Below are 25,434 nucleotides of genomic sequence, written 5' to 3'. Positions count from 1 at the left end.
TATTCATTGAGTCAATAGCTTTATGTGGCACAAATTATACTTTAACAAAGGAATTTGAATGGTATAAAAAAAGAACAGTATGAGGTAGGTATATCACTTAAATATTATGAAGAAATATACATAAAATTGTATTATAATATACACTAAAAAATGTATATAATTTAATAATACATTAATCAATACTTTTAGAAATCAAAATCATCGTGAAATGTACATGTGGTAAATCTACTTAATTTAATAAGGCCGAGTATGATTAAATAGGTAAAATGTACAATTGTTTTTATTTAATTTTCCTTATATTAAGATATAAACTAAAACACAATTCCTATTACAAAAAGTAAATAAATATAAAACAAAATTATATTAATAAATGAAAAATTAAATTATGCTGTAGACAAAAAAAAAAAGTTTATCATTTGTAGATTAAAATTAATTACTTTTCTTCGCACCATTCGTTCTCTTTACGTACTTGATCTTCCTCCGCAGCTGTGAAATCATTTTTTATGTTGAAAGTTTTCCTTATTTCCTCTGGTGTTTTACCCTTAATCATATTGGCGACAGTCTTACATGTGACATCTAACAGTCCTTTAATATCCAAATAATTGGCGGCCAATATGAGTTCAAATAGTGTACCCTGATCCACCTTCAAGAAATCCGCATCCCAGCTGGATATATCGTCGGTGCGTTTTTCCCGTCCTTCATCGTCTTCAGCCGGTGGCGGGTCGTCCTTGTGGTATGTTGCCCACTGGATGACTTTCTTCAATATTCCAGCGTTTACGTTTGGCAACGGGACGATCTCCTCATCTTCCTCTTCCAATCCTAAGTCTTCGACCATAGTTTTAATAGTCACTGAAGCTTTGGCGATCTCGAAGTCCACTTGAAACACTTCTCCGTCTGAACTTTGCAACTTTATCATAGGCATCTTGAAGTGATGTGCGAAACAGCGGGTAAAAACACAGTGAACAAAAATAATTAATAACAATTGACAAATTAAATATTGATATCTGATTAGGTACAAGCGAAAACGGTGTACATGTATTATATTATTTTATGTGATGCTCAAATCTGTTAAAATTGAGATGAAATTTATTGACTGATTTAACTGTAGACAGTGTAGACGAAAGATGAAAGCATTTGAGTTTTGATGCTTAATGCTTATGTTATGGTCAAATTACAAACACTCAAACGTTATATACAGGAAACGTGAATACTGAATCGGTAGGAACTAGGAATAGCAAATAAGGGTGGGAATACAGAAAATAAATAATAATACAGTGCGTCCAACGTTAGAAGTACTGATAGTTGATAATTCAAATCTGCACTTTGCGATGTTAACAAAAATCTCAGACTAAAAACTAAATAACTCACAGGCCACAACTTTAAACCACAAATATATATACATCTGTATTCTGTGCTTTAAACTTACAAGATGAATCAGTTTATAACTTAAAGTTATAACGTAGAATTATGATTAATTATAAAATTACCATGAATTTTTTGAGATTTTCTGAAAATAAATTTAAGAATATCGATACATGTTGGTTTAAAGTGGCATTTTTAATAAATGCTTATATTAGTAATTTATTTTATAATAACATTTTTTAAAATATTTTAACTTTCTGAGCTATCTTCAGACATTTTAAATTTGTTTAAATTTGTTTTATTTACCTAATCATCGATAAAAAAATTGGGTCGAAAAATTTGAAAATTAAATACTAGGTTCCTCATAAGTAATTCATATTATATCCAAACAATTTTAATAATGTATAAATATAATATTTTTTTACAGATATTTTATGTTCAAATTTGAATGAAATTAGATATTTATAATATGAAGAATAACGATTTCAGTTAAAGTATAATATATTGGTATTTCGTTGTAATATAAAATATCACTCTTGGGTGTTTAACCGCTAAGCTTTTAAAATTCTTTATTTTCAATATTTTATCTTTGATACCTATTGGCTATGACCTAGAGATACTTTTATAGAACAACTATAGAATAGTTAGTAACAACTGATAAGTTATAGATAATCTAACTATTAACTATTAATTCGGATTATCAGAGTTAGGTTAAAAATTAAAATGTTAAATTACAAAATAATAATAATTATAATGTTAGAACGAAATATTAACAATCTTTGAATATGAGTCATTTGTATGCTTATGCGGCCAATGACCAATTTACCTAACATTTTATGGTTTAACATAACGTTTAATCATGCATTGTAGGTACCTTTTTAATGTTATCACTGCATAACTAAAAAAAAATAGTAAATACTGCAAATCAAATTTTATTTCTTAAAAAATAAATTTTTTTCTACTTTCTAGGCATGATTTTTTTTTTTATTACACCTCATCTAGATAAAGATGGGATTAACGTTGGTCATCAACAGAAAATTTTTATTGATACATCAAATTCGTTTAAAATATATACAATTAATTTACCTATATATTTAAATCTTAGATACCCATATTCTTTCCAAGACTTAGTCGACAATAGTTACAACTGATTCATAGGTGAAAGTATCTGTATTTGATCGTGAACGTTGATTTAAGGAATCTCTAGTCAATAATCGACAGGGTAAAAAGATAAACATAAAAATGTGACAAATAGGTTTAGAAGAAAATTTCATTTTTTCACGAGTGATGCGGAGTTGGATTCAGTTATATAATTATTTACATACGAGAAAACGATGTAACGTCATATCGTACAATATTATATTATTCTATGATATAACAGCTATTATTGACAACTTTAAAATATTCAAAAATTATAAGCTATTGCCTATTAGATATACTACTTTTTTTCATTCAAAGTTATAATTTTATTATAATTGATCCCAAGAAAAAAATTATAGGGAAAATTAAATTTTTTAAAAAACAAGTCTACTATCAACATAATATTACGGAAAAAAACTAAAAATTAAGGACTAAAAACTACTCATAAGGATTAAGGAGTTACATTGTACAGAATATAAGTTATAAGTTATATCGAAATAACCAATAAGTAGGTAGATATTGAAATGTCGATATTTCTACATCGATATTTGGTTAGATGGTCTTCAGATAAAAAAAGCATAGAAAAGCAAAAAAAAAAAAAACATTTTGACTTGATTACAATATTATTTGAAAACAATTTAAAAATTTAACTTTTTTAATTAAAAAAAAAAATCAAATGTCAATATCGATATATCATTGTTTTTGGGAATATTATCAATATATCAAATACCTTGAATATTGATATCCCTTATCATTATCATTTATCTCTTAAGTTCAGCTTTATCATAGTATATTAGTATAGTAATGACTAATGATAAATGGTAAAATAGTAAGTACTAAATAGTAAATACTTGAACTTGGCTGTCGTATAATTATAATTATTTCATCCTATAATTATTCTACAACTTAAAGCTATAATTATATTACAATTCATATTATGTCTGTATTTATATCGTATTGCACACAAAATTATGTGTCTAGTAAATACTAATTTTAGGAGTTTAAATTCCTAAATTAACTCTTGATTTTGATTGCTTAAAAATTATATTATTATTTTTTTCTACTAAAAAAGCAATTAATCAAGTACCATATTCAGTATTATTTAAGTACACCCATTTAACTTTTATTAATTTTCTATGAATTGGAAATGTCTTCTTCAGATATTGGTAAATATATTACATAGGTATTTTTTAAACATGAAGTAAATTGTTATTATTGTTCTACAGTTACTATTACATGTTAAATGATTAACTAAAGAGTATATTTAATTGGTTCTAATTTTGTTCTAATATTGAAGTATCTTTAGATGACAACAGTATAGTGATAAATGATTTACCAAATGATACAGAAGCAGCCATTAGATATATTAAGAAATTATTACCAGCAACTCTAGATGATACATTTAAATATCCATCAATTGTATTTATTAATCAACTTTATGATATACTACACAATAAGACATTGATTAATAAAGAACTGGTTAGTAAATATACTTTGCATTTTTTGTTTACTACAGAAATGTATTAATTCAATTTTACTCCTAGGATATATTAAAAAAACAGTGCAAAATACAATTACTCACAATTGGAACATCTGATTCTTCTTCAGCCTTAATATTATATGAAGATTATGTTAAATATATTTTAAACATTTATCCAGAAAATAGTTGTGTCAAAAAATTTTTAAACATTATTTTACCTTCAGTAAAATCATTTTTAGTGGAAAAATGTACTTTAAAACAAAAATTTAAATTACAGCAATATGAATTGACGTAATTAAATTAAATTTCCATTTTTTTTTTTTTATCTTAGTAATACAAAATTATATTTATTTCAGAGAATTGATCAACTGTGGACTTTTGTTGATTAGAAATCAAGAAAGTTATTGGGTATCTTTTCCATCATCTGGAAATTTTATAAAACGTTATATTGAAGGTCGAAAATATATCATTCAAATAATCAAACGTAGAAAATTTCAAGAGGTATTAGAAACTGTAAGTTATTTTATATATTTTGTAAGTATTAAATTAATTACTTACCATTATTTTAGTTCTCAAGACTTGTAAAGTTGTAAACCACTAAATACTAAATCCTATTCCCTTAGTCTATTTTATTTTTGCAAAAAATCTGGATATACTTCGGAAGTAAATTTAATCAAGTATTTCTGAATATTTCATTCTACCTAATTCTCAATTTGAATTCTGCTTTGCTTACTCTACAACACAATACGTGTACAGAGTAATTTATATCATTTCTTACTTATTTGAAAAAACATTATATTGTAAAATATATACTTTTCTAGATGTTTTCTATGTATTTTATTGGATATGAAACAATGCCCTATGTACTATGTTAACTAAAAAAATGCTTCTATCCTATTTTTTTTTCAATCATTAGATTATATATGACAAATTGCCATTTTTATATTAGATTTAGTGATGTACTTATTCAACTGTTATTTCAGTTGGTGTCTCTTAAAAAAAGATACTCTCTTCAGTTCTTTATAATATATATGTCACTGATCAACCTACCATTATAAAGTCTAAACACTGTGGTTGCTGATTATGTAGCATAAAATTTCCACTAATTTAGATCTGATTGAACTTTTACAAATAACTAACATATATGAAAAATTAGACATAAAGTAAATGATGGTTTAAAATAAGTCAATATAAATCTGTTTACATTACATTTCAGTCTCATGTTACACTCAAATTTTCTCCTTGCTCAGAAGTATATGTTTGTATAGATGCCAAAATACTTATTTAAATTACAATCAAGTATTTAGGATTTAAATTAATTAATTTTAATTTTTGTCTAAGTTTACTATTCATATATATATTTTTTTTAAATAATTACATGTTTATCAACAATAAATTTTTTATTTAAAAATTACTAGTTTAACTCTTCTGGACAAATAGCTTTAAAAAAAATAAATTAAATGATAACCTTCTATTATGATGTAATGAAAAAAAAAATACATCAATAAAATTCTAGCTTTCTAAAGTATTACACTAAAAAAATTAATAAATGCCTTTATCTCTAACCACACAACACATTCATGTACAAGAAAAAGTAAAACTATTTTACATACATCAGCTTTTTAACCACCCACAATAGTCCTCTTAGTAATCATTACAATTCTTAACAATCCCTTAAGATGTGTTTAATGTAATAGGTATGAACTCATAACCTACCTGATTTACAACTATTTAATTATTAATAATCAATGCTCTCAAAAAAAATTTAAAATTTAAATTCAAATTAGGTATTTAAATCAGGTAGTGATAATAGTTCTGTTAAATGTTTCTTTTACCATTGATTCTATAATCAATGCTTTTACTTTAAAATTCTTCACCAAATTTGCCTACTGTTTCTTTTAACAGATTGTATATATATATATATATATATTTATTTTAAAAATGAAAAAAGTAACAATCTATTTTTTATGAAATTATAACAATTTATTATTTAATTGGATAGGATAAAATAAAATAATTAATCATGATAACCACCCACTTGGTTTTGAGCACAAATTTTAATGGACTAGAAAGTAAAAAAAAAAAAAAAAAATAACAAAATTGTCTACAATGTTTGTTGAGAATGAGAAATAAAGCCAATTTTTTAAAATCATTCACTTTTTAATTTTTATTCAAAGTAGACACAGTTATTAAATAAATAATTAATATTTTCTTTTTTTTGTTTTGTTTTTGTCATCATGTTTTGGAGTTAAAAAAATATCCAACTTTAAGGATAATTTTTTTTAGAAAATGTTATGTATTTGGTCTTTTAAGTTGTTAACAATATTAGTGTCTTGTACTTTCTCTATTATAGAAAAAATTTAAAAAAAGTAGAAATATTTAGAATCAGTATTATTCTAACAATATTCTTAAAACCTGTAAATCCAAACGTTCTGAACCTCATTCCAGGGCCAGAATTATAAAAATTAGTAATGTTATATTAAATTTAGAACACATGGAATTTCTATAAATAAATTCTATGTTTACTTTAGGAAGTTATTTTTTTAGTATCTTAAATTGATGTTAAAGGTCTTTTTTTAATTTAAGGACTTGGAAGTTCGATGTGCTAAGGTGCCAAAGATAAAACAACTCGGTTTTAAATATCTTTTACATGAAATTAAAGGATCAAAAGATATAATAAAGTAATATAGTTAAAAAAAAAAAAATACTATATGAATATTAAATATTTTATTAATGAATATATATTTTTATTTAATATTTAGAATGAATACAACATCAGGATGTCTTTTAAGAATAAGCTAAACAACAATTATTATCGTATATTAAAAGGAATCATTTCATATTATATTATAAGGTATTGTATAAAAAAAAAATAAAAATTAAAATGCTTGAAATATTACAAATTATTTGAAAATTTATTTAAAAATTCAATATATTACATATTAACATTTATTCAATCCAACTCTATCCCTTGGTATAAGCCTTAAGTCTGTTCCATGTTTTAGAAAAACAACACCAGCACTTTGTTGAGGGTTTATACCAATCCCATCATCTGTAATGATAGCTGATGTTTCTGCTGACACTTTGAATTCTTCAGCTGCAAATTTTAAAACTGCAGTAAATGGAGCAGTTTCTGGTACTTTAAGTATTTTAAATGGTAGTTTTGGATCCGATGTCAAAGTTATTTTGAATCCTACTGTTTGAGTAGATTGAGTAGAATCTCCCATTTTGTATAATTTATAATAACACTATATTTTAGTTCCGTATGAGTTAAAAAAACTTTACAACTAATAAGATTTGATTATTTTGATTAATATTACACATTTGCAATCGAATAAGAGTTATTTTATGCTTTCACTATTTCTTTTTTCTTGACTAGTGGACTACCCATCCAGTGTCCAGACCATCGTAAAATTAATATCTTATCAACGCGACAACGCTGATGTGGTATTCAGGGTTTCTCAAAATGTATTATCATTCTTGATTACGTGTTTGTTTCTGAGTTCATATATATTGCTCATGTCAACTTTTAACACTTGGCAGTTTTTTAAATTCTATTCAACATTTTAACATTATTCTATGCAATAGGTTTATAGTTTATACGACTAATGAATATTGAATGTCCAATTATACATATTTTATTTTCTGTCAAAATTTAACTATTTATATAATAGAATGGAAATGATTCAACATCACAATTTTAACATTAAAATGAAATTAGACTATAAAATTTAATATCAATAATATTATTTAGTTTTAAAATTTGCAAATTATATTATTAGGTACTATGACTAACTTATTTGAAGCAAACGAATGAGAAATAAATTTTGAAAATGAGAGCACATGTAATGACGTTAGCCAACAGTATTATCGGTGTTAGCATACTAGCTATGCCATTTTGTTATAAAGAGGTAAACATGATATTGTATTATAATTTAAAAGTAATTAACCTATGTACCTCCATTTTTTTTATACATAAAGTGTGGAATAATACTTTCAACATTATTATTGGTATTAAGCAATTTAATGTCGAGAGCTTCTTGTCATTTTCTATTAAAGTCTGCTATTAAATCAAGGACTAGAGATTTTGAATTTTTAGGTAAGAAATGATCTTTTATTTTTACAAAATTTGACACTTATATTTTGTTGGTATTATTTATTTCAGCATTCCATTTGTTTGGTAAAATAGGAAAAGTCACTGTTGAGTTGAGCATTATACTGTTTCTTATGGGAACCTGTATTGCATTCTTTGTTGTTATGGGTGATTTAGGACCACAAATTATTGGTGATATGTTAAACATAAAAAATACTACAGCTCTTCGTCCAAGTATTATGATTGGTAAGTAATTTTAAGATATTAAAAATTGTTTTCTTTTAGGTTAATCAACATCTAAAAATATGAATTATATTTTTATATTATTATTTTAAGATTATTCTACTAGTCTTTAGCTTCATTAATATTTTACACTTGCTTTTTTGTGTTGTTAATATACATTTTTAATAGGTTTAGCTGCATTTGTAGTATTGCCGCTGGGGTTATTACGTGATGTTAATAGTTTAAATACAATTTGTACAGCAGCAATAATATTTTATGCTTGTTTAGTATTTAAGGTATGTTATTAGATTAAATAATATTTTTAATTTTGTGTTATTATTTTAATTTTTGATATCATGTTATGTGTTTTCAGATTTTCGTTGAAGCTTTTGACAAACTTTTCTCTTCTGTTTGGGTTTCAGAAATATATTTTTGGAAACCAGTTGGTCTTTTCCAATGTTTACCAATATTTTCAATGTCTCTATTTTGTCAAACGTAAGAATCATATATTATTTATAGTTACCATAATTTATAATAGTTAATATGATTTATTAGACAAAAATAATTTCATTAAAAGTTGCTTTACTACAAGCCATGATTTTAAAATATTTTATTTATTTGCTTAGATTTTATAGTAAATATTCATAGTAGTATTTATCTTATTTAACTGTAATTAAAGTAGCCAGCTGACCTAAAAATGATGTTTGCAGATTCCATTTAAATAAAAATTAATTGACAAGAATGTTGAGTTATTAATATTTAATATTTAATTTACTTATATAATTTTTATTTAAAATTAAGCATTTTAAGAATAAATTTAATCTTTGAAATATATTTTGTAATTATATTAAATAAATACTTACCTATTAAAAAAATTGCCCTATATTTCACTTATTTTTACACATTTGAGCGTTTAATAAAACATTTAATTAATATAATATCTTGTCTAAAATTATCAAATATTTTATTATTCTTCATTCAGTATTTTTTTTTTTTTTTTTTTTTAATAAAATACTGTATTGTTAATAGATTTTAAAAATTAATAAAATATCAAATTTAATTTTTAACTTGTATTATTAATAGACAATTGTTCGATATATTTGAGACGATCACAAATGAATCATTGGATAAGTTAAATGCAATAATACGTTCTTCAATGAATATGTGCACTAGTGTTTACATTAGTGTAGGGATTCTAGGATATATTGCTTATTATGAATCAGCACTAACAGGTAAAAAATGATTTTATTTTATTAATCATAAGTAATAGTTTGTAACAAAAAATCAGGATCTTCTGACCATAAACAATTGTTATTATTTTTTCTAAATATCTTTGACTTTCTACAAAAATTGCATGACCATTTAATTGTACCTTTGGACTTTTTTATTGTACGACATGTTACTGTTTTCCCTGGTATAAGCATAGTATCACAACCTTTACAGATGTTTCTTTTCATTTCTGGATCAACTCTTAGTAAACTTTTTTGAGATAAACCTTTTAGTATATTGTTATATGTTGATGATAAGCCAGGACATTGCTCAGCTAGAGCTGTACTTAATTGATACAAGTAATTTATACGATTTTGGTTTATTTCCACATTGAATTCTTGTTTTTTCTTTTCAACTTTTGCCATATTTATGATTATTTTTTCACTATTTATAACCTAAAATTTTTAATTATTGTTAATTATATTTATAATATCCAGTTTTATAAATTATTAAAAAACTAAATAAATACAATTTCTATTTGGTAATTCAATATTTCAAACAATTGTACTTACTTCTATAATTTATTATAAAAATCTAAATTTGTGTTTAATAATTATTATTTAATGGTGTGTATTAAATTATTTAAATTAATGTCAGTAAAATTAAAATAATATTTTGTTGTACTTATTGGTCATTGGTTTTATTAATTCATCCACAGACCACAATATTTGTTTTATTAAATATATAATATAGTGTTTAGTTTCGTACACTATCATTATGTATCAATTAAATATTATAAATTATGATAGTTCTTATCACAATTTAAGATTTAAAACCATCTTAAATCGTGTTGGCAATACAACTTTTTAAAAAATTATCATTTATTTGTCAGTGTATCCAACAAAGGGTTTTTGTACAATTTTAAAATGTATTTTATTGTATCACACTTTTAATACTTTTAATAATTAAAATATTCCAAAGTTTAATACTCTAATATAATTATTTAAACATTATGAATTATTATGATTTTGTACGGGGGGAGGGGGGTGTATTTATAACTTATTGGATAAACATGAAGTCCAAACAACACGCCACGCCTAAAGTTGCCAGATTTTGAAATTTTGAAATTACCAAACCGAGACTTATTGAATAACCTATTTTTGTTTTTCCTAAAATGCTTTAAAGGCTCTAAGGAAGGATCTATATCCCCTCCCCCCCCCAATAACTACACCACTGTAAATATTAAACACTAATATTATTTATCTGTACACATTAGCATATTTGTTGTACATGATGTTTAATTCTGAATATATAATTATTTAAAATGTTATATTGTTTTCAGGAAATATTCTTACTAGTTTTTCACAATGTCTGTCCAGTGATATAATTAAAATTGGTTTTGTTATGTCTATTGCTGTTAGTTTTCCTCTGGTCATATTTCCATGCCGTTCATCAATATACTCTCTACTTGCTACAAAAGTAAAATTAAAACTTGTATAATAATATTATTTATAGTTAATAATTGGTTAAATATGATTTCAAATTTGTTTTCTCAAGGACTATGTACTCGTGTCTGGAGGAAGACAGCATATTGCAGAAACTCCTTTCAAATGCATCACATTTTTTATTGTACTATTTTCCTTAGTCACTGGTCTTTTAATGCCTAATATTGAAGTCGTATTAGGACTGATTGGATCTACTATAGGTGTTATGATAAATGTTATGTTTCCTTCTATGTTTTTAGTACGTGTGGCAAATAAAAGTCCTAAAGAAAGGTTTTGGGCTAGAGTAAGTGTACTAACTTTTATAGTATATAATAATATGTTTAACTAATATTAACTATGCATTTATTATTTTTTTCAGTTTATATTTTTTGTAGGTATTTTCATTATGGTTATGGGAACTTCAGCTAATCTTTATGCTATACACCAAACATTTTCAAGTGTGAAAACAGTTCATAGAGGTAGTATAAAAAATAAAACATTTTTCTTACTTTTTTAAGTTATTAAATTATATAAAAACAAAAAAAAGAAGACAATTATTATATGACAACAGTATTTATTTATATTTTATCTATCATTAGTTTATTAGTTTCATGCTACTCATATTTAAATTAAACAAGTTTTTTTAATTGCCTTATTAGTTGCATAAATGCACAATTTATTCCTTGAATAAATTTAAACAAATAATGATTAAATTATTAATTCAATATTGTATGACAAATTATATCATGAACATTTAAAAAGAATTAGGATTAAAGAGTTTAATAAGAGCATTTCCCCAAATTTCCTCAAAGTTCAATTATATTTATTATTTTCATTTGTATCATCATCATATTTTCATATTATTTATTAATTACATTTCAGAAGCTGAGGTATCTTATTATATTAATGCTTCTTGTACATCAGGAATATAATTTTCAATAATATTGAATGTTTTAAATAAATTATGCTAACAATTATTATGAAAATTAAATATTTTTTATTCTAATACAATAAAACTGTTATAGAAGTTGAAACATTGGATTTGAAACCTATGCCTACACAACATGGCATTATAAATCCAAAATTAAGAACATCCGAAGAAATACGAGTAGAACCTCCTATTCCTGTAGAGCCTGTAGCTAAATCAAATTCTGAAATAAAAGAAGAAAAATTATTAAAAGTAGATAGTGGAAATACTATTAGTAAGGATGCAATTAATAAAGAGGATGAGGAATTGGAAAAACGACCTGAAATAGAATTACTTGAAAAGTTAAAAAGTCATGAAAATGAAGAGAAAAAAATATTGGCTGAATCCAAACAAATTTTAGAAGAATTAAAAGGAGCTCGTCAAGTACAGTTAGAGAAAAATAAGAAAAAAACTGTTAACAATGTAAAGGAATTGAAATTAAATAATAAACAAAAAGATAAAAAAAATGATACATCTTTGGACGAAAAGAAAAATCAGTTAGTTAAGGATAAGATGCCTTTACCTTTAGTATTGAAAGAAGCAAACAAACCTAATAAAAAAAAAATAGAAGTAAATAGAGATAAACGAGATTTGACATCAACTGTAGAAAGTAATAATGAAGAAAAAGAAGAAAATTGTAATAAAAATGAAAAGGTAGAAAATAAAGATTTCACGAAAGATAAAAATATTGATAACAAAAATATTATTGAAAATGTAAGTGTAACAAATTAAATACTAGACATAGTAAACATATCCATATCTTCTTCCCACCATTCCCACTACTGTGGTTGATCTCTATATTTTGCAATACTTTATATATACCTAATTATAATATAATTGTAATATGTACTTACCATAATTAATAAAGCTGCAATATTTTTTTAACCCTTTTTGTGGACAAATTTGTATTATTTTTAATATTTACTACTAAGTATTTAAAACATTTTTATGTGTATTAAATTTAAAGTTCCTATATGGTTAACAGTAATTACAATTTGTATTTATTATTTTCATGTTATTAATGTAATATTATATTCATGAGCTACTCTCAAAAAAATGGAAAACTAAACATTTGTTAAATTATAAAAATATAATTAAAATTTAATAAATGTTTCTTCATGACATTTTATTATAGGTACTATCTATAAGCTATAGATTAAAAACCATGAAAAAAAACCTGTAAAATTAAATTATAATTGAATTTTTTTATTACTGTAACATACGTATGTGCCTTATAAATTCATGAGTATATTATATTTTATTTATTGTCTATTTTCTGTTTTAATGTCATTAATGTATTGATACTTTTAAATAATAAATGTATACTATATTAATTGTTAATTTTGTAATTTGGTAGCACTTAAATGTTCCACACCTTTATATTTATGTTTCAAAAAAGTGTTTATTGTGAATATTTAACTGCATAATTTATAATTTTTTTTATCTTTTTATCTAGTCTTTATTTTTTTTTTAGTTTTTTACTGTCGGCGATTTTTTAAGCATCCTCAAGGTCAGAATAAAAATTAAATCATGTTTTTATACAAATCATTCTTACTAAAAATTTATCATTATTTAAAGTTTTAAAATGTCTCAAATTGTATTTTGACTATTTATTCTTTTCTTATTATTTTTCTTTCAAAATAACTAAAAATAAAAGATTATAAAAAACAATATATTTATAACGAGATTTGTTGTTGGATTCATAACTAATATCTTTTGAATCTAATAATTTAATTAGAGATAATATTTTATGATTACTCTTTAATCATAGCCTTTATTAATTAATTGTTCAATTAGTGAAAATTACCACGTAAAAATATTTTCAATTTTCAGTAAATTTTTCCAGATTGTTACAAAAAGTATAAGTAGGTACACGAAGAATTGTGCATTAGTATCTTATGTATTCTTCATTACAGATATTCGAAACCCATTAAAGGATTACAGCAAAATGGTTTTCTCGCTTTCTTTTTTAAATTAAAATTTTATAGATATATGTAGTTATATCGTTATATGAGTATCCCTTTATCCCTTTACGCTGTGCTGTCTCGAGGGCAGGACAAACGAGGAACTCGTCTAGGGTTTCGCGTATGTATAATCTCAACATGATGTTCGAGTGGTATGCTAAATTACGAATTAAAATCAACCAAAATAAATCAATTCACGCGACGTTACAACGTTTACATTAAAACAGGGTATCTCCCCAATTACAGTTACTCTAACATCCAGACTCCTATAGAAAATACAGTTTAATATCTGGGACTCGACTCAGACAAACGGTTGACATATGGGAATAACCATGTCTGTATCAAAAGATTGACACTTAACGTCTGTTTACATGTGCTCAACCCATACCTGAAAATTTTAGCACCAATCTTAAAACTTAAGTAAAAATATACCTACAAATCTCGCCTTAAGCCTATCTGGACTTAGGGACTATAGCTCTGGTGGTTTCAACGTCTTTCCGACGCCCCGCCACGTATCTCAAACTGAGCACTACTTAACGATTTTAGTACCTATGAAAATTATCGATGAGGTACCTAGCTCGCCTTCTTTTTAAACACGCTTTCATGAAATACTCCAAAATTATTCTAATACTATCACAGAATATTTATCACAGATTTAAAAGAAAGTGGTGTCATGTTTTACTATAAATATAACCCATACTTATTCTTAATAATCGTTTCGAAATAAATGATAATTAGAACAAAAATGAATCAGGATAAGTTTCGTTACGGGTGACTACTTATCAACCCCTTCATGTCAACTCCCCGCACCCTTAGCATATAAGCTTATTGTGCATCTCATATAAAGATTATTTATTTCAAATACAAATATAAATTATTATTTAAATAAAAGAAATTAAACAAATTTGATTCAATTATCCTGAATAAAGCGTCAGGGGCCTATGGAATTCAATTTGTCATTTGTTACCTGACCGTTGTTTTTCAAATGTTTATTGTTATTACTTATTAATTAATCATCATTTTTTAATATTTTAAATTTAATGTAATTTACTCTAAGACTTGTCCTTAAAGTCCTTATACTTAACAGCTATCATGCAAGTTTTCAGTATATATACTTAACTACTTAAGTCCAAGTGTAAGTTAGGTACCTAATTGATTATTCAGATAAATATTATATAATATTATTTTGATAATTAATATTGACACATTATACCTACCTAAAGGCTAAATGTAAAATTAATATACATTTCATTCTATTCAAATCGTTTACATTGTTCGCAAATATTTTGTTAAATTCATTATCTACCGAGTCTTTGGATTTTGGACAGATTTATAATTTTATATTTTTTGATCAATATTTAAAATAAATAGTTTTTCTAACATGTAAAAATATCATATTTATCAACTTTCACTCATCGAGTCTTCGCGTCGTTTTTTAATCTATTTTTAAGTTTGCCCTTAATACGATATGGTTTTATCGTGTTTCTCAATCAACTACCTAGTGTTTTGAGATATATATATATAGGTACTTTATTTTCATTATTTTACTTTTGTCAATAATCACAACAAATATTTTCAATTCATGCAATGATCTATTTTTAGTATTTTTGTATTTTGAGAGTTGAAAGTTCAGACTTATTAACATTTGTCAGTTTATCGCATTTATATTTTTGTATATCTACAACCTATAGCATACTTCCGTATACGTCTTTGTATTTTATTGTAAGTACCTACATTTCAAGATATAGGTATTACATTATTTAATGGATATTTTAAATTTTATATGTACAGTGTACCTACATTGTGGTACTTAGTTGGGAAACTTGAAAAATAAGCTTGAATTCAAATACCTTTATGATCAATCTACAACTGTAAGAATTATGAAGATTTTAAGTTTTCAGTGTTTTTTGCTAGATACTTATCCAAAAATATTTTATAAAATTTTAAATATCTTTAAACCTTTAAGCTATAGCATTATAGCAGGTATTATTTACTTATTATTGTTTATTATTAGGCACCTACCAGTTGTACCGTCATCAACTAAATACATTGATGTCTTATAAGTTATAATTTATAGCTTATAACTAAACTAGAACGTTTTCTTTAGAATTATTAAAAGTATTGTGTAACCAGCTAGTCTGATTTTCTATAATAACAAATAATATAACAAATTCAGATATTTTTATCATATTTTATTTCATTATTTTAAACGCTTAGGCTTGATACAATATCGTTAGAAATTACATAGGTCATAAATTATAATTTTTTACTAAAAAAAAAAACAAAAAATTATAACTTACAAGTAAGTGTCTTTGGTGACACAAAAATATTTTCATTTTTAAAACTGTTTCATTTTTATCAGATTGGTGTTAGAGATGCAGTTCTGTTTTGTTTTTAAAGCTGAAGAAGGGGAAATAATTGTTCTTAAAATAGAGTCTGACATAAATATACTGCATTGTCGAACGTATTATAAAAGCTAAAAAGTGTTGAATCATTTCTGTAGAACAAATATTAATTATACATGACGTTCGTTGTATTTATGTATTAAAATTTTGTATTAATTTTAAACCGATAAACCGATAAAAAGTTTAATATGTGAAATTATATGAATCATGTCACAAAGTCAATTTAAATTTGAACGTAAATCGGGCGGTGTATCAAGAAAATTAAAACATGCAGGAAATGTATCCAAAATTCGAGAATTTGAATTGGAAAAGGTGAATATGTACTTACGTGTTATATAACAATAGGCACAAATCTACTATATAGTCTTTAGTATCAACTGCTTCTTACTTATTAATTATACATATTAATTGTTTGAATTTTTTATTTAAAAATTTTGGTTTCATAGTACTTTTATATCAAATTCGGTCCTAATTAATTAGGATTAAGTTAATTTAATAATATAATATTAAATATTCATCATTCGTTGTAACAAAAGGTAATGTAATTTTTTAATCTGATACTTACGCAGTGAACTTAATATTATGATTTTTTACAATTTGTCGTATTATTTCTACATTCTACTGTCACACCAGCCAAAAAAATTAATGTAGGTACCTATCCTATATTAAACTATTATTAATCGGATATGGCTATAACGCTTATAATAAATAATTTAACTGCATGAGGTTTTATTGTGTATATGTTTAGATTTATAGTAGGTTCACATTCAAATATAATAGATCTATCAAAATTTGAAACCTCTACTTAATATAATATATAAATATTAATATAACAGTGAAAACTGACAATGTTATCACTATTATCACTTTAACCTACAAATTAAGTAAAGTCTTAGAAAAAACAATTTAGGTAAGTATTTCGCAACACTGGTATATAATAATAATTAAGGCATGGTACATATAATATTATTAATATTTTTAAACTAGATAAGTATTCAAAACGATTTTGATATTTCGAATGGTTTGAGCAAGGTATACAGTTAACTTAATTTGTAGGTATAGTATTAGTTACCTACCACCTTATACGTAAACCGTAACTTATGTATAATTAAACATAAACAACAAAAAAGAAACAAAAATAAACCAAAAGCTCATATTATTTACATTTTGAAGTCAATATAGACGAGGATGAAATGGAGAATTATTATAATATTATTTAAAATTTCTAAAATATTTTCGGTGATTTCTGAAGATATTTTTTTGCGATTCTTAAATAATTATACCTAGTTGGTACTTACTACTTACAATATAGGTAAATTATAACATAAATAGCACGGATCTTTTTAAGTCAATGAATATTAAAAAAAAAGATACAGTGTTATTTATTTAAAGTGAATAAACAATAATATATACGTATACTTATATTGGTTTAAAAAAAATATATTATATTTAATTTTTAATTTTTTATACTTGTTTATTTTTTAATAATATTTTTGAAGTTTAATAAATTAATTTTTTTCCTTCACAAAAGACTCTGTTTTTATTTAGGTATATTTCATACGTCATTGTTTATTCTCGTTTTTATTATTTTTACTGTACATTTAATATGCTAACTGAAAAAATGTTAATATATACATAAATACAGTAAATATTCTACAGTAGATAAGCGAAAACATAGTAATTTACATTGACTTAATGATACTTTTTTTTTTGTTTTCTAGATAGATTTAGTCGAGACGTTTGATATTGTGCAAATCGTCGGCGAAGGATGGTTTGGAAAAATATTGCTGGTCGAACACCGGGGCACGGATAACGAGATGGTGCTCAAATCACTTCCCAAAAATTATACGGCCGTTAAGGATTTTTATCGAGAATTCCATTTCAGCTATCACTTGAGTGCACATCGTAACATTGTGTCTACGTTTGACGTCGCTTTTCAGACAGCCAGTTTTTATGTGTTTGCTCAAGAGTACGCGCCTTTGGGTGACCTCACTTCCAATATATCCGACACCGGAATCGGAGAGTTGCACAGTAAAAGCGTCGCGAAACAGGTAGTTATTAGATATTGAATCGCTAACCATCGATCATACTTACAACTCACAGCCTAATATAACGATCTATACATACCTAGATAGCTAGATGTATATTATGTGTGTATAATGTATAAATATTAATGTAATATAATATAAATGTTTGTTACAGTTGGTTTCTGCGATCCAGTATATTCACAGTTATGACCTAGTCCACAGAGACATCAAACTAGACAACATTTTGGTTTTTAAGAGCGATTTTTCAAGAATAAAACTATGCGACTTTGGCGAGACGAGAAAAAACGGCAGTTGGGTAACCCGTCGAAACGAATGGATCCCTTACATGCCTCCCGAAATCCTAGCCATAGACACCGAACACAAATACAAGTATGTCGGTAGACACGTACAAATTTTGAAATTAAAAACACTACGAATTATCATTTTATTCGTGTCCTGAGCCTTTATAAAACATACACGTGCATCTATTTTACATTATATATATATATTTTATGTTACGTAGGTTTTATAATAATTTTTTGTGTGTTTTATACATATATGTTATGTATATAGAGTAGAAACTTCACACGATGTTTGGCAGTTTGCAGTAGTGCTGTTTGTGTGTTTGACCGGGTGCTTGCCGTGGCAGAAAGCCAGTTCCGAAGATCCGAGGTTCGTCAGTTATGTTTATTGGGTGTCCAGCAACGGCATAATGAGCCCGTTCAGGAGGCCTAAACTGTTCAAGATGTTGACGTCCAATGCGCAAAGAATGTTTCGAAAGTTCCTACAACCTAATGTATTGACCAGGCCTAGTGTCTTGGACGAAGTACAAAATTTTATTGACGAACGGTGGTTATCCAAATACATGTTAGATAAAAGTAAAGGTAATATTGAATTGTTTCGTATTTTGATGTGTTTTTTATTTGAATAGACTGTATCGTAGTTTATACATGTATGTGTAAGTAGGTACTTTAATGTACCATACGTATAAGCAGTGTACTTACTAAAGTAAAATGTTAATTTATTATATTAAATAATATTAAATGATTTACTAAAATAATTGACGGGTTGTCATAGTCGTTGACTAAAAGCTATAAAAAAATTAAATAACGTAAGGTTTTTTTGGGGGATATTTTTTATACTTACTTTTATATTAAAATTATAATTTCAAAACGGATTATTTATATGTTCATCTATTTATTTTTGTTATGTTTTATTATGTAACAAAAAACAATATTTTTTTTTATTAGCTACTAATATAAACGACGAAAGTTCAAATAACAATATATTAAGGTATATTAAATGTAACCATATTCTTCTTCAAAAATGTCAATTTCTTCCTCATGCAACGCCTGAAAATTCAAATAATCCTCTTTTTAACTCAATTATGTATCGCCTTGCGGCTTGCTCTTGACATAATATACATATATACTACCATGATTCACGAGTCCCGCCAACATTTTCTACCCGTGATTCATTTTTAAACATTTATCTTTACTTCCATCAATCTTTGAATTAATCACAGTTTACTTCTTTAACACCATTATTTCCATCGGTCTATAAACAGGCCATCTCTTTGATACATGTATACCTTAAATGTAGATGAGTTAGTCTATGACTTTAGTCATATCATTTTTCTTTATCATTTTCTTCTTTCTAGTAAGTACCCTCGCTGTTCTTAATTTGAACTAGGTACCTTTCTTCTGATTCAAATCATTAAAATTGTACTTAAATTGCTTTGTTGTAATGCTAAAAGCAATAAAAACAATTTTAATTTAGTAGTTTCAAGTCAACATTTGTATGATACTTTTGAATTTTGTAGTTAAAAAGATTAACTTATTAATGTAGTATATTTCTATAAGACATAGTCGAAAATAATCGTAAGAATAAACATGCATTAAAGATAAAAACTAAATAAAAACCATGAAATTCAAAATGTTATTATTTATCATCTGTAAATTAATTAGTACAAGATATATAATTTCGTTGATTTTATTCAATATTTTTAAATTTTATGTTTTACTTAATCAAAAAAAAAAAAATTGAAATTGAAATATTTAAAATGTAATTAAATTTAAATTTGAGGAATTTTTTGATCGATATTATTTCTCATCGTTTCTCATTGTGTTTTGGTTTAAATAGTTTCAGACGATATAGATGAGCTGAGTCCATCTTTATACAGTTATCAAACAGACCACGAAGAAAATAAGAAATTCCTGTTGGCATTTTCTAACTGTGGAATCGAAACTGTTGTTGTTGATAGAGCTGCAAAGAAGGAACGTATCAAACAATGGATCCAATCTAGTGTCATTGAGGAAGAAGACGAAGAGGATTCTAGTGAAGGGACTAGCAAATTGAGTTTATCCCGTAAAGGTAGTAATGATAGCGAAGAAAATGAATTATACGCATTGACCAAACGCGAAGGATAAACTTTTATTTCAGGGTTTCCTACAAAGGTTAAAATATATATGAGACTGTATTAAAATATAAAATGTTTGTATAAAAAATACCTATATATATATATTTATATGTGCATCATATTTTTATCATTAATATAATTAGATTTTTAATAATGGTGTACCTATAATTATTTATTGTATTTTTTTTTAATTTTACCATTGTTACATATTATACTTATACTATATCTACATGTATATTATATACATTTATGCATAAACCAAAATCGAAGGTCATTTAAATTTTTTTCATGATAATGATAACTGGTATGACAAAGAGTTAATTAATACATTTTATATCGGCCTGAAAATTTAGTATTAACAAAAATAATTTAATCATAATATTTTTAAATGTATATTTAAAATAATTTTTTTTTTTATTATGGTATATTTAGGTATATTAAACTATATTATAATATTCTTCGAAATACTATAGGTATAAACAAACGTTCTTCAAATCCAACACAATAATTATTTATATGCTATAATACAATTTTTTTAAACCTTTCATATAATATTATGTATAAGTGGAACCTATTTAGTAATTATCATTTTCAAAATATGTTTATATAGGTAGTAGACATCTACTCATCTAGGGAATATTATTATGTTGTATATAATTGCAATTTGCATAAATAATTATACGCCACTTGTCCACTTATAATAAATGTTTCTACCAATTATTTCTTAATAGAGTAATGAAGTTGTAGACACAAATAGATGCTACTAACTCAAAAATATTTACAAACAAAATTAAAGCATTTTCAATGATAATTCTAATAAATAATAATATAATTTATATAATAAATGTATATAAAAAAAATATATGAATCAAATTAAAAAACATAAATTCTTAAAGATTTTAAAAAGAAACATTGGTGTATTAGTATCAATAAGACTATAAAAGTAATTTTTTTTCACTACTTAATGGATGTATATTTTATTTATTAGCCTATTATAATATATATTATATATATGTATTGGCATCTAAAGATAACTTGACAATACATAGTATATTCCTGAAATAGTTCCTGTAGTGATAAAGTTCCTCTTTGAAACCTTTTTCTTTGTTGGTTTAGTATTATGGTCGGAATATTTGATTAAAGTGATAAAAACCATATCAAACAGTAGAATTGAAAATATAATTAATAATTTAAAACACAGAATATTTAATAATGACACCAGAGTTACTAATTTTATTGAAAAATTATTTAATTTTTAGAGAGGTGATCATCTTATCTTATGGTAAAAAAATATATTTCAACAATTTGTCAAGAGATTTTTAGTACATCAGTTTTAATGTATCAATTTTTTCATTTCAACGGTTTGATCGCTGTGAAAATTATTTAATTCGAAAAGAAAATCCGAAGGAATTGTATTTGTTTTTTTTGTCGTTGACGAGCAAATTGATTAATAACAAGAAATATACATTTTTATGCCTTCAAAAAATGTATGAGTATCTACGAATTGTAACCATGAAAGAGAGGTAATTACACTTAACACAAGTAATTATATAATTGTGGGTCTATTGTCCTATTATCGTTACAACTCCTAAAGGTAAATATTTAAAAAAAAAAATTAAATGTATTAAATTTGATGTATTAATTATTGTAGAAACCGTTGACTTCTAAACCCGCACACTTTTGATAAAATACAGGAGAAAACCGCACACATTTAAAAGATTAAAACTGCAAACTTTTAATAAAATACAGGAGAAAACCGCACACTTTTAGTAAGTAAAACCGCATAATTTTTAGTATTTTAAAATTCTATAATTTATTAATTATTACATAAATAAATAAAAAATAAAAATAATATAATAATAATAATCTAAATAAAAAAAATGGATATAGGTGGTATTCAAATTTAAAAAAAATTAAAGTTTGATAGGCTAAAATCATATTTTATAATGTGTAAAAATGTTAAAAATGTTAAAAATGTTAATTAATATAAAAAAATGTAAAACTGTAAAATATAAAATTTTTGAAGTTTGATTGGCTGAAATCTTTTACCAACATTTTTTAAAAACTTAATACGATCTCCGTCTATTAACAATCTTCACTACATTTGAACAAGTGCTCCTAAAATAAACATAATTACCTAACCACTATAAGTTTGCGGTATTTTGTCATACAATGACCGATAAAGTGTGCGGTTTTTGTCTATCGATCTTTTTGGGGTCGAAATCAAAAGTGTGCGGATTTCAAATGCAACTGTAGAAACAGTTTTAATGTTAAGTGTTTAGTTTAAATGGTTTTTAATTTTTTTCATATATACTAATTAAAAAATTAATATTGTTTACAGACCTTACGGCATCAAATAGTGAAAACAATATTGCCGGAGTACATCAGTCACCAAGTATAAAAAATAAAGTAGAATTAAACGGAAAAATTTACATGAACATTAAATGACATACCTACAAAAAAAAAAAAAAAAAAAAAATAAATAAATAAAATACATGTTATTAATTTTAATTTTGAGTTGAGATTGTTAAGAGGTATCATAGTACGTATTTAATAGATTTGCAGAAAAAAATTTACGATAACCCAATGATTATTATACTGTTTCTTATTTGAGATCAAAATATCAAATGGTATTTAGGAATGATATAATGACACAAAAGATCAAATTTTCAGGAACAGTGGAAACCGAAAAGTAAATTTAGAAACTCTTCTTTCTATAAATATATAATATAAAGATTTGAAATTGTTGTTTCCTTGTTACAGCCTTCTATAGCAATATAAACAATGAATGGTATATTAATCACGAGAAAGTTGGTTTTAAAATTGACAGTTATACAATTATTTTAGTTATAAAATATAATTTAAAATTAAAATAACCGAAAGTAGGTTATTTACTATCTATTGATGAAAGATAATAAATTCAATTTGGATATTTACAAGAAACTAATTGACTCAAGGATGAAGGAAATTAATATTGAATTAGATAGTTTTTCTAGTTTGGATTGAAGTCCAAATTTTGAATTCGGGGTGCTTAGTTGAGCATCTCTTATAGAAAAATATTTTTTTTGGGGTTAAGGCTTAGGTTACAAATTATTACGAATTGGTTACTAATAAAGAAAAATATACAAAGTATAATATGTATACTATTGGTAATTTTCAGTTTATTCAATTTCAAATTTATTATTACAATGGTTATTTAATATTTTGCAATATTATTATTGTGAAATATAAGTGTTGTTTCTGTGTATTACAGAAATACAGCAATAAAAATAATCTATAAAAAATATTACTAATCGTTTACAGACTTAGCAATGTAATTATGTCATAGAATTAAGTTAATAAAATTTAAAGGAAAAACTATAAAATTAACTTGAGGATAACTCTTTTGTCAAAATGTAATTGTATACTTTTACTTATTGAATATTGAGCGTGGACATAACTATCGCTGTTTTAAACTTTTAACCCCTTTACCACCACTGACTTCTAAGGGTCACATCATACGATTGCGTAATAATTATTTATAGTAGAAAAATCGTTAAAAATAAGTTTAATGATATACATGATTATTATGACATACCTATTTATATACTTATAGTATAGTGCATTCGATTAGGCGTTCTATTCTTTATGTATAACTTTAAGCTATTCTGAAAATATTATATATGCATGTAACTTAAGAGTATGCCAATTAAAATCGAATAAACTTTTTACTTATTGAACAAATGACAATAATTCTTACATTATTTGTTGATATTTAAATTGTTAAAATAAAGTTTTTCTTTTTTTAATATATAATATTAAGTTAATGTATAATCAATGATTTACAATCATAGATTAGTTGTTATGATTTCATTCATAACTTTATTGAAATTACATTATACTTCATTAATTTAATATTAAATCATTATAGATATCTTCTTTTTTTTTTTATTTATTTATATTTAAAGTATAGCCTTTGTGGCCTTAGTATCATCGACAAGAAGTCAATGACTGCACATGCGTTGCTGCTTTTAGTGTAATAGGTATATAACATATAAATAAGAAAAAAAAATATGGATCTACAGATTGAAAAATGAAGCCGTCTGATTCAAAAACTTTGTTCTACGACATTTTGCGATCGAAAATCACTTCGAGGAACGAGACAAGTCCATATTATGACGTGCAATGAACGAGTTTATAATAATAATAATAATAATAAAAAAAAAGTGCATATTTCACTATCTACTAGATAGGTAGTAAATACCAATACGGGTAGTAATGTAGGCGGTATTTAAATAAACTTTTCGGTTATTTTGACCTTTGCCAGGGTCAAAATTGTAACCGCTCGTATCACAACAGCATATTATAATATGAGTCGTGTACAGTACGGCTGTACGGCCCGCCACCGCCACGGCGGCCTGCAAAGTCTATGCGCGTACTTGCCACTCGGGGATTTGCCCGCCGCTCGGACGCGGTACTATAATATCATTAAAATATCACGTCGCTGTGTGCAAAAACGCCGTCCGGTTGGCACGACTGGTGGCGTTTCGGCCCCGGATCAGCCAACCGCCGGGCGTCGGCGTCGGCGTCGTCGTCGTCGTCGTCGAAGGTGGCGGCGTCATCGGCGGCGGCAGCAGCGGCGTTCGGGGTCTCGCGGCGGCGCCCGTCAAACGCGCAGCAAAC

General features: G+C 25.3%; 6 protein-coding genes across 7 annotated transcripts; 3 read left to right on the top strand and 3 right to left on the bottom strand.

Moving 5' to 3' along the window:
* Positions 1–252: 252 nt before the first annotated feature.
* On the bottom strand, positions 253–1,224 carry LOC112594650 (S-phase kinase-associated protein 1-like). Its single transcript, XM_025339556.1, has one exon. The coding sequence runs from the start codon at positions 920–922 to the stop codon at positions 434–436; it is 489 nt and encodes a 162-aa protein (XP_025195341.1). The 5' UTR covers positions 923–1,224; the 3' UTR covers positions 253–433.
* A 2,256-nt stretch (positions 1,225–3,480) lies between these two features.
* On the top strand, positions 3,481–6,860 carry LOC112594627 (serine/threonine-protein kinase 19-like). The gene is made up of 6 exons (XM_025339518.1): positions 3,481–3,668; positions 3,800–3,981; positions 4,047–4,273; positions 4,339–4,495; positions 6,569–6,663; positions 6,745–6,860. Exons 1-6 carry the CDS (start codon positions 3,650–3,652, stop codon positions 6,782–6,784), a joined length of 720 nt encoding a protein of 239 aa, XP_025195303.1. The 5' UTR covers positions 3,481–3,649; the 3' UTR covers positions 6,785–6,860.
* Positions 6,751–12,839, top strand: LOC112594626 (putative sodium-coupled neutral amino acid transporter 10). Of its 2 annotated transcripts, XM_025339516.1 has the most exons (11): positions 6,751–6,836; positions 7,765–7,893; positions 7,964–8,081; positions 8,148–8,321; positions 8,487–8,593; positions 8,671–8,792; positions 9,381–9,529; positions 10,849–10,985; positions 11,064–11,294; positions 11,370–11,469; positions 12,016–12,689. In XM_025339516.1, the coding sequence occupies exons 2-11, from the start codon at positions 7,816–7,818 to the stop codon at positions 12,687–12,689; spliced, it is 1,890 nt and encodes a 629-aa protein (XP_025195301.1). In that variant the 5' UTR covers positions 6,751–6,836; positions 7,765–7,815. The 2 variants fall into 2 exon arrangements, with proteins under 2 accessions (XP_025195301.1, XP_025195302.1); XM_025339517.1 differs by lacking the exon at positions 6,751–6,836 and having other exon boundaries at positions 7,816–7,893; positions 12,016–12,839.
* Positions 6,877–7,409, bottom strand: LOC112594629 (ubiquitin-fold modifier 1). The gene has a single exon (XM_025339522.1). The coding sequence runs from the start codon at positions 7,207–7,209 to the stop codon at positions 6,925–6,927; it is 285 nt and encodes a 94-aa protein (XP_025195307.1). The 5' UTR covers positions 7,210–7,409; the 3' UTR covers positions 6,877–6,924.
* Positions 9,524–9,955, bottom strand: LOC112594628 (ribonuclease P protein subunit rpr2-like). Its single transcript, XM_025339521.1, has one exon. The coding sequence runs from the start codon at positions 9,929–9,931 to the stop codon at positions 9,551–9,553; it is 381 nt and encodes a 126-aa protein (XP_025195306.1). The 5' UTR covers positions 9,932–9,955; the 3' UTR covers positions 9,524–9,550.
* A 3,603-nt stretch (positions 12,840–16,442) lies between the features above and the next one.
* Positions 16,443–20,844, top strand: LOC112594651 (serine/threonine-protein kinase SBK1). Its single transcript, XM_025339557.1, has 5 exons — positions 16,443–16,638; positions 18,048–18,377; positions 18,529–18,743; positions 18,927–19,237; positions 20,496–20,844. Exons 1-5 carry the CDS (start codon positions 16,534–16,536, stop codon positions 20,780–20,782), a joined length of 1,248 nt encoding a protein of 415 aa, XP_025195342.1. The 5' UTR covers positions 16,443–16,533; the 3' UTR covers positions 20,783–20,844.
* Positions 20,845–25,434: the final 4,590 nt, after the last annotated feature.

Source organism: Melanaphis sacchari, unplaced genomic scaffold, assembly GCF_002803265.2.
Source record: "Melanaphis sacchari strain LSU unplaced genomic scaffold, SCAv2.0 Contig23_pilon_pilon, whole genome shotgun sequence".
NCBI lineage: Eukaryota > Metazoa > Arthropoda > Insecta > Hemiptera > Aphididae > Melanaphis > Melanaphis sacchari.
This window is presented reverse-complemented; position numbering and strand designations above follow the sequence as displayed.

Coding starts and splice junctions, on each gene's coding strand:
- LOC112594626 (XM_025339517.1), top strand. CDS start 7,816: ATGAGAGCACATGTAATGACGTTAGCCAACAGTATTATCGGTGTTAGC. Junction 7,894..7,963: donor TGCCATTTTGTTATAAAGAG/GTAAACATGATA, acceptor TTATACATAAAG/TGTGGAATAATACTTTCAAC. Junction 8,082..8,147: donor TAGAGATTTTGAATTTTTAG/GTAAGAAATGAT, acceptor TATTTATTTCAG/CATTCCATTTGTTTGGTAAA.
- LOC112594629 (XM_025339522.1), bottom strand. CDS start 7,209: ATGGGAGATTCTACTCAATCTACTCAAACAGTAGGATTCAAAATAACT.
- LOC112594628 (XM_025339521.1), bottom strand. CDS start 9,931: ATGGCAAAAGTTGAAAAGAAAAAACAAGAATTCAATGTGGAAATAAAC.
- LOC112594650 (XM_025339556.1), bottom strand. CDS start 922: ATGCCTATGATAAAGTTGCAAAGTTCAGACGGAGAAGTGTTTCAAGTG.
- LOC112594627 (XM_025339518.1), top strand. Junction 4,274..4,338: donor TTACAGCAATATGAATTGAC/GTAATTAAATTA, acceptor TATTTATTTCAG/AGAATTGATCAACTGTGGAC. Junction 4,496..6,568: donor TTCAAGAGGTATTAGAAACT/GTAAGTTATTTT, acceptor TTTTAATTTAAG/GACTTGGAAGTTCGATGTGC.
- LOC112594651 (XM_025339557.1), top strand. CDS start 16,534: ATGTCACAAAGTCAATTTAAATTTGAACGTAAATCGGGCGGTGTATCA. Junction 16,639..18,047: donor GAGAATTTGAATTGGAAAAG/GTGAATATGTAC, acceptor TTTGTTTTCTAG/ATAGATTTAGTCGAGACGTT. Junction 18,378..18,528: donor GTAAAAGCGTCGCGAAACAG/GTAGTTATTAGA, acceptor TGTTTGTTACAG/TTGGTTTCTGCGATCCAGTA.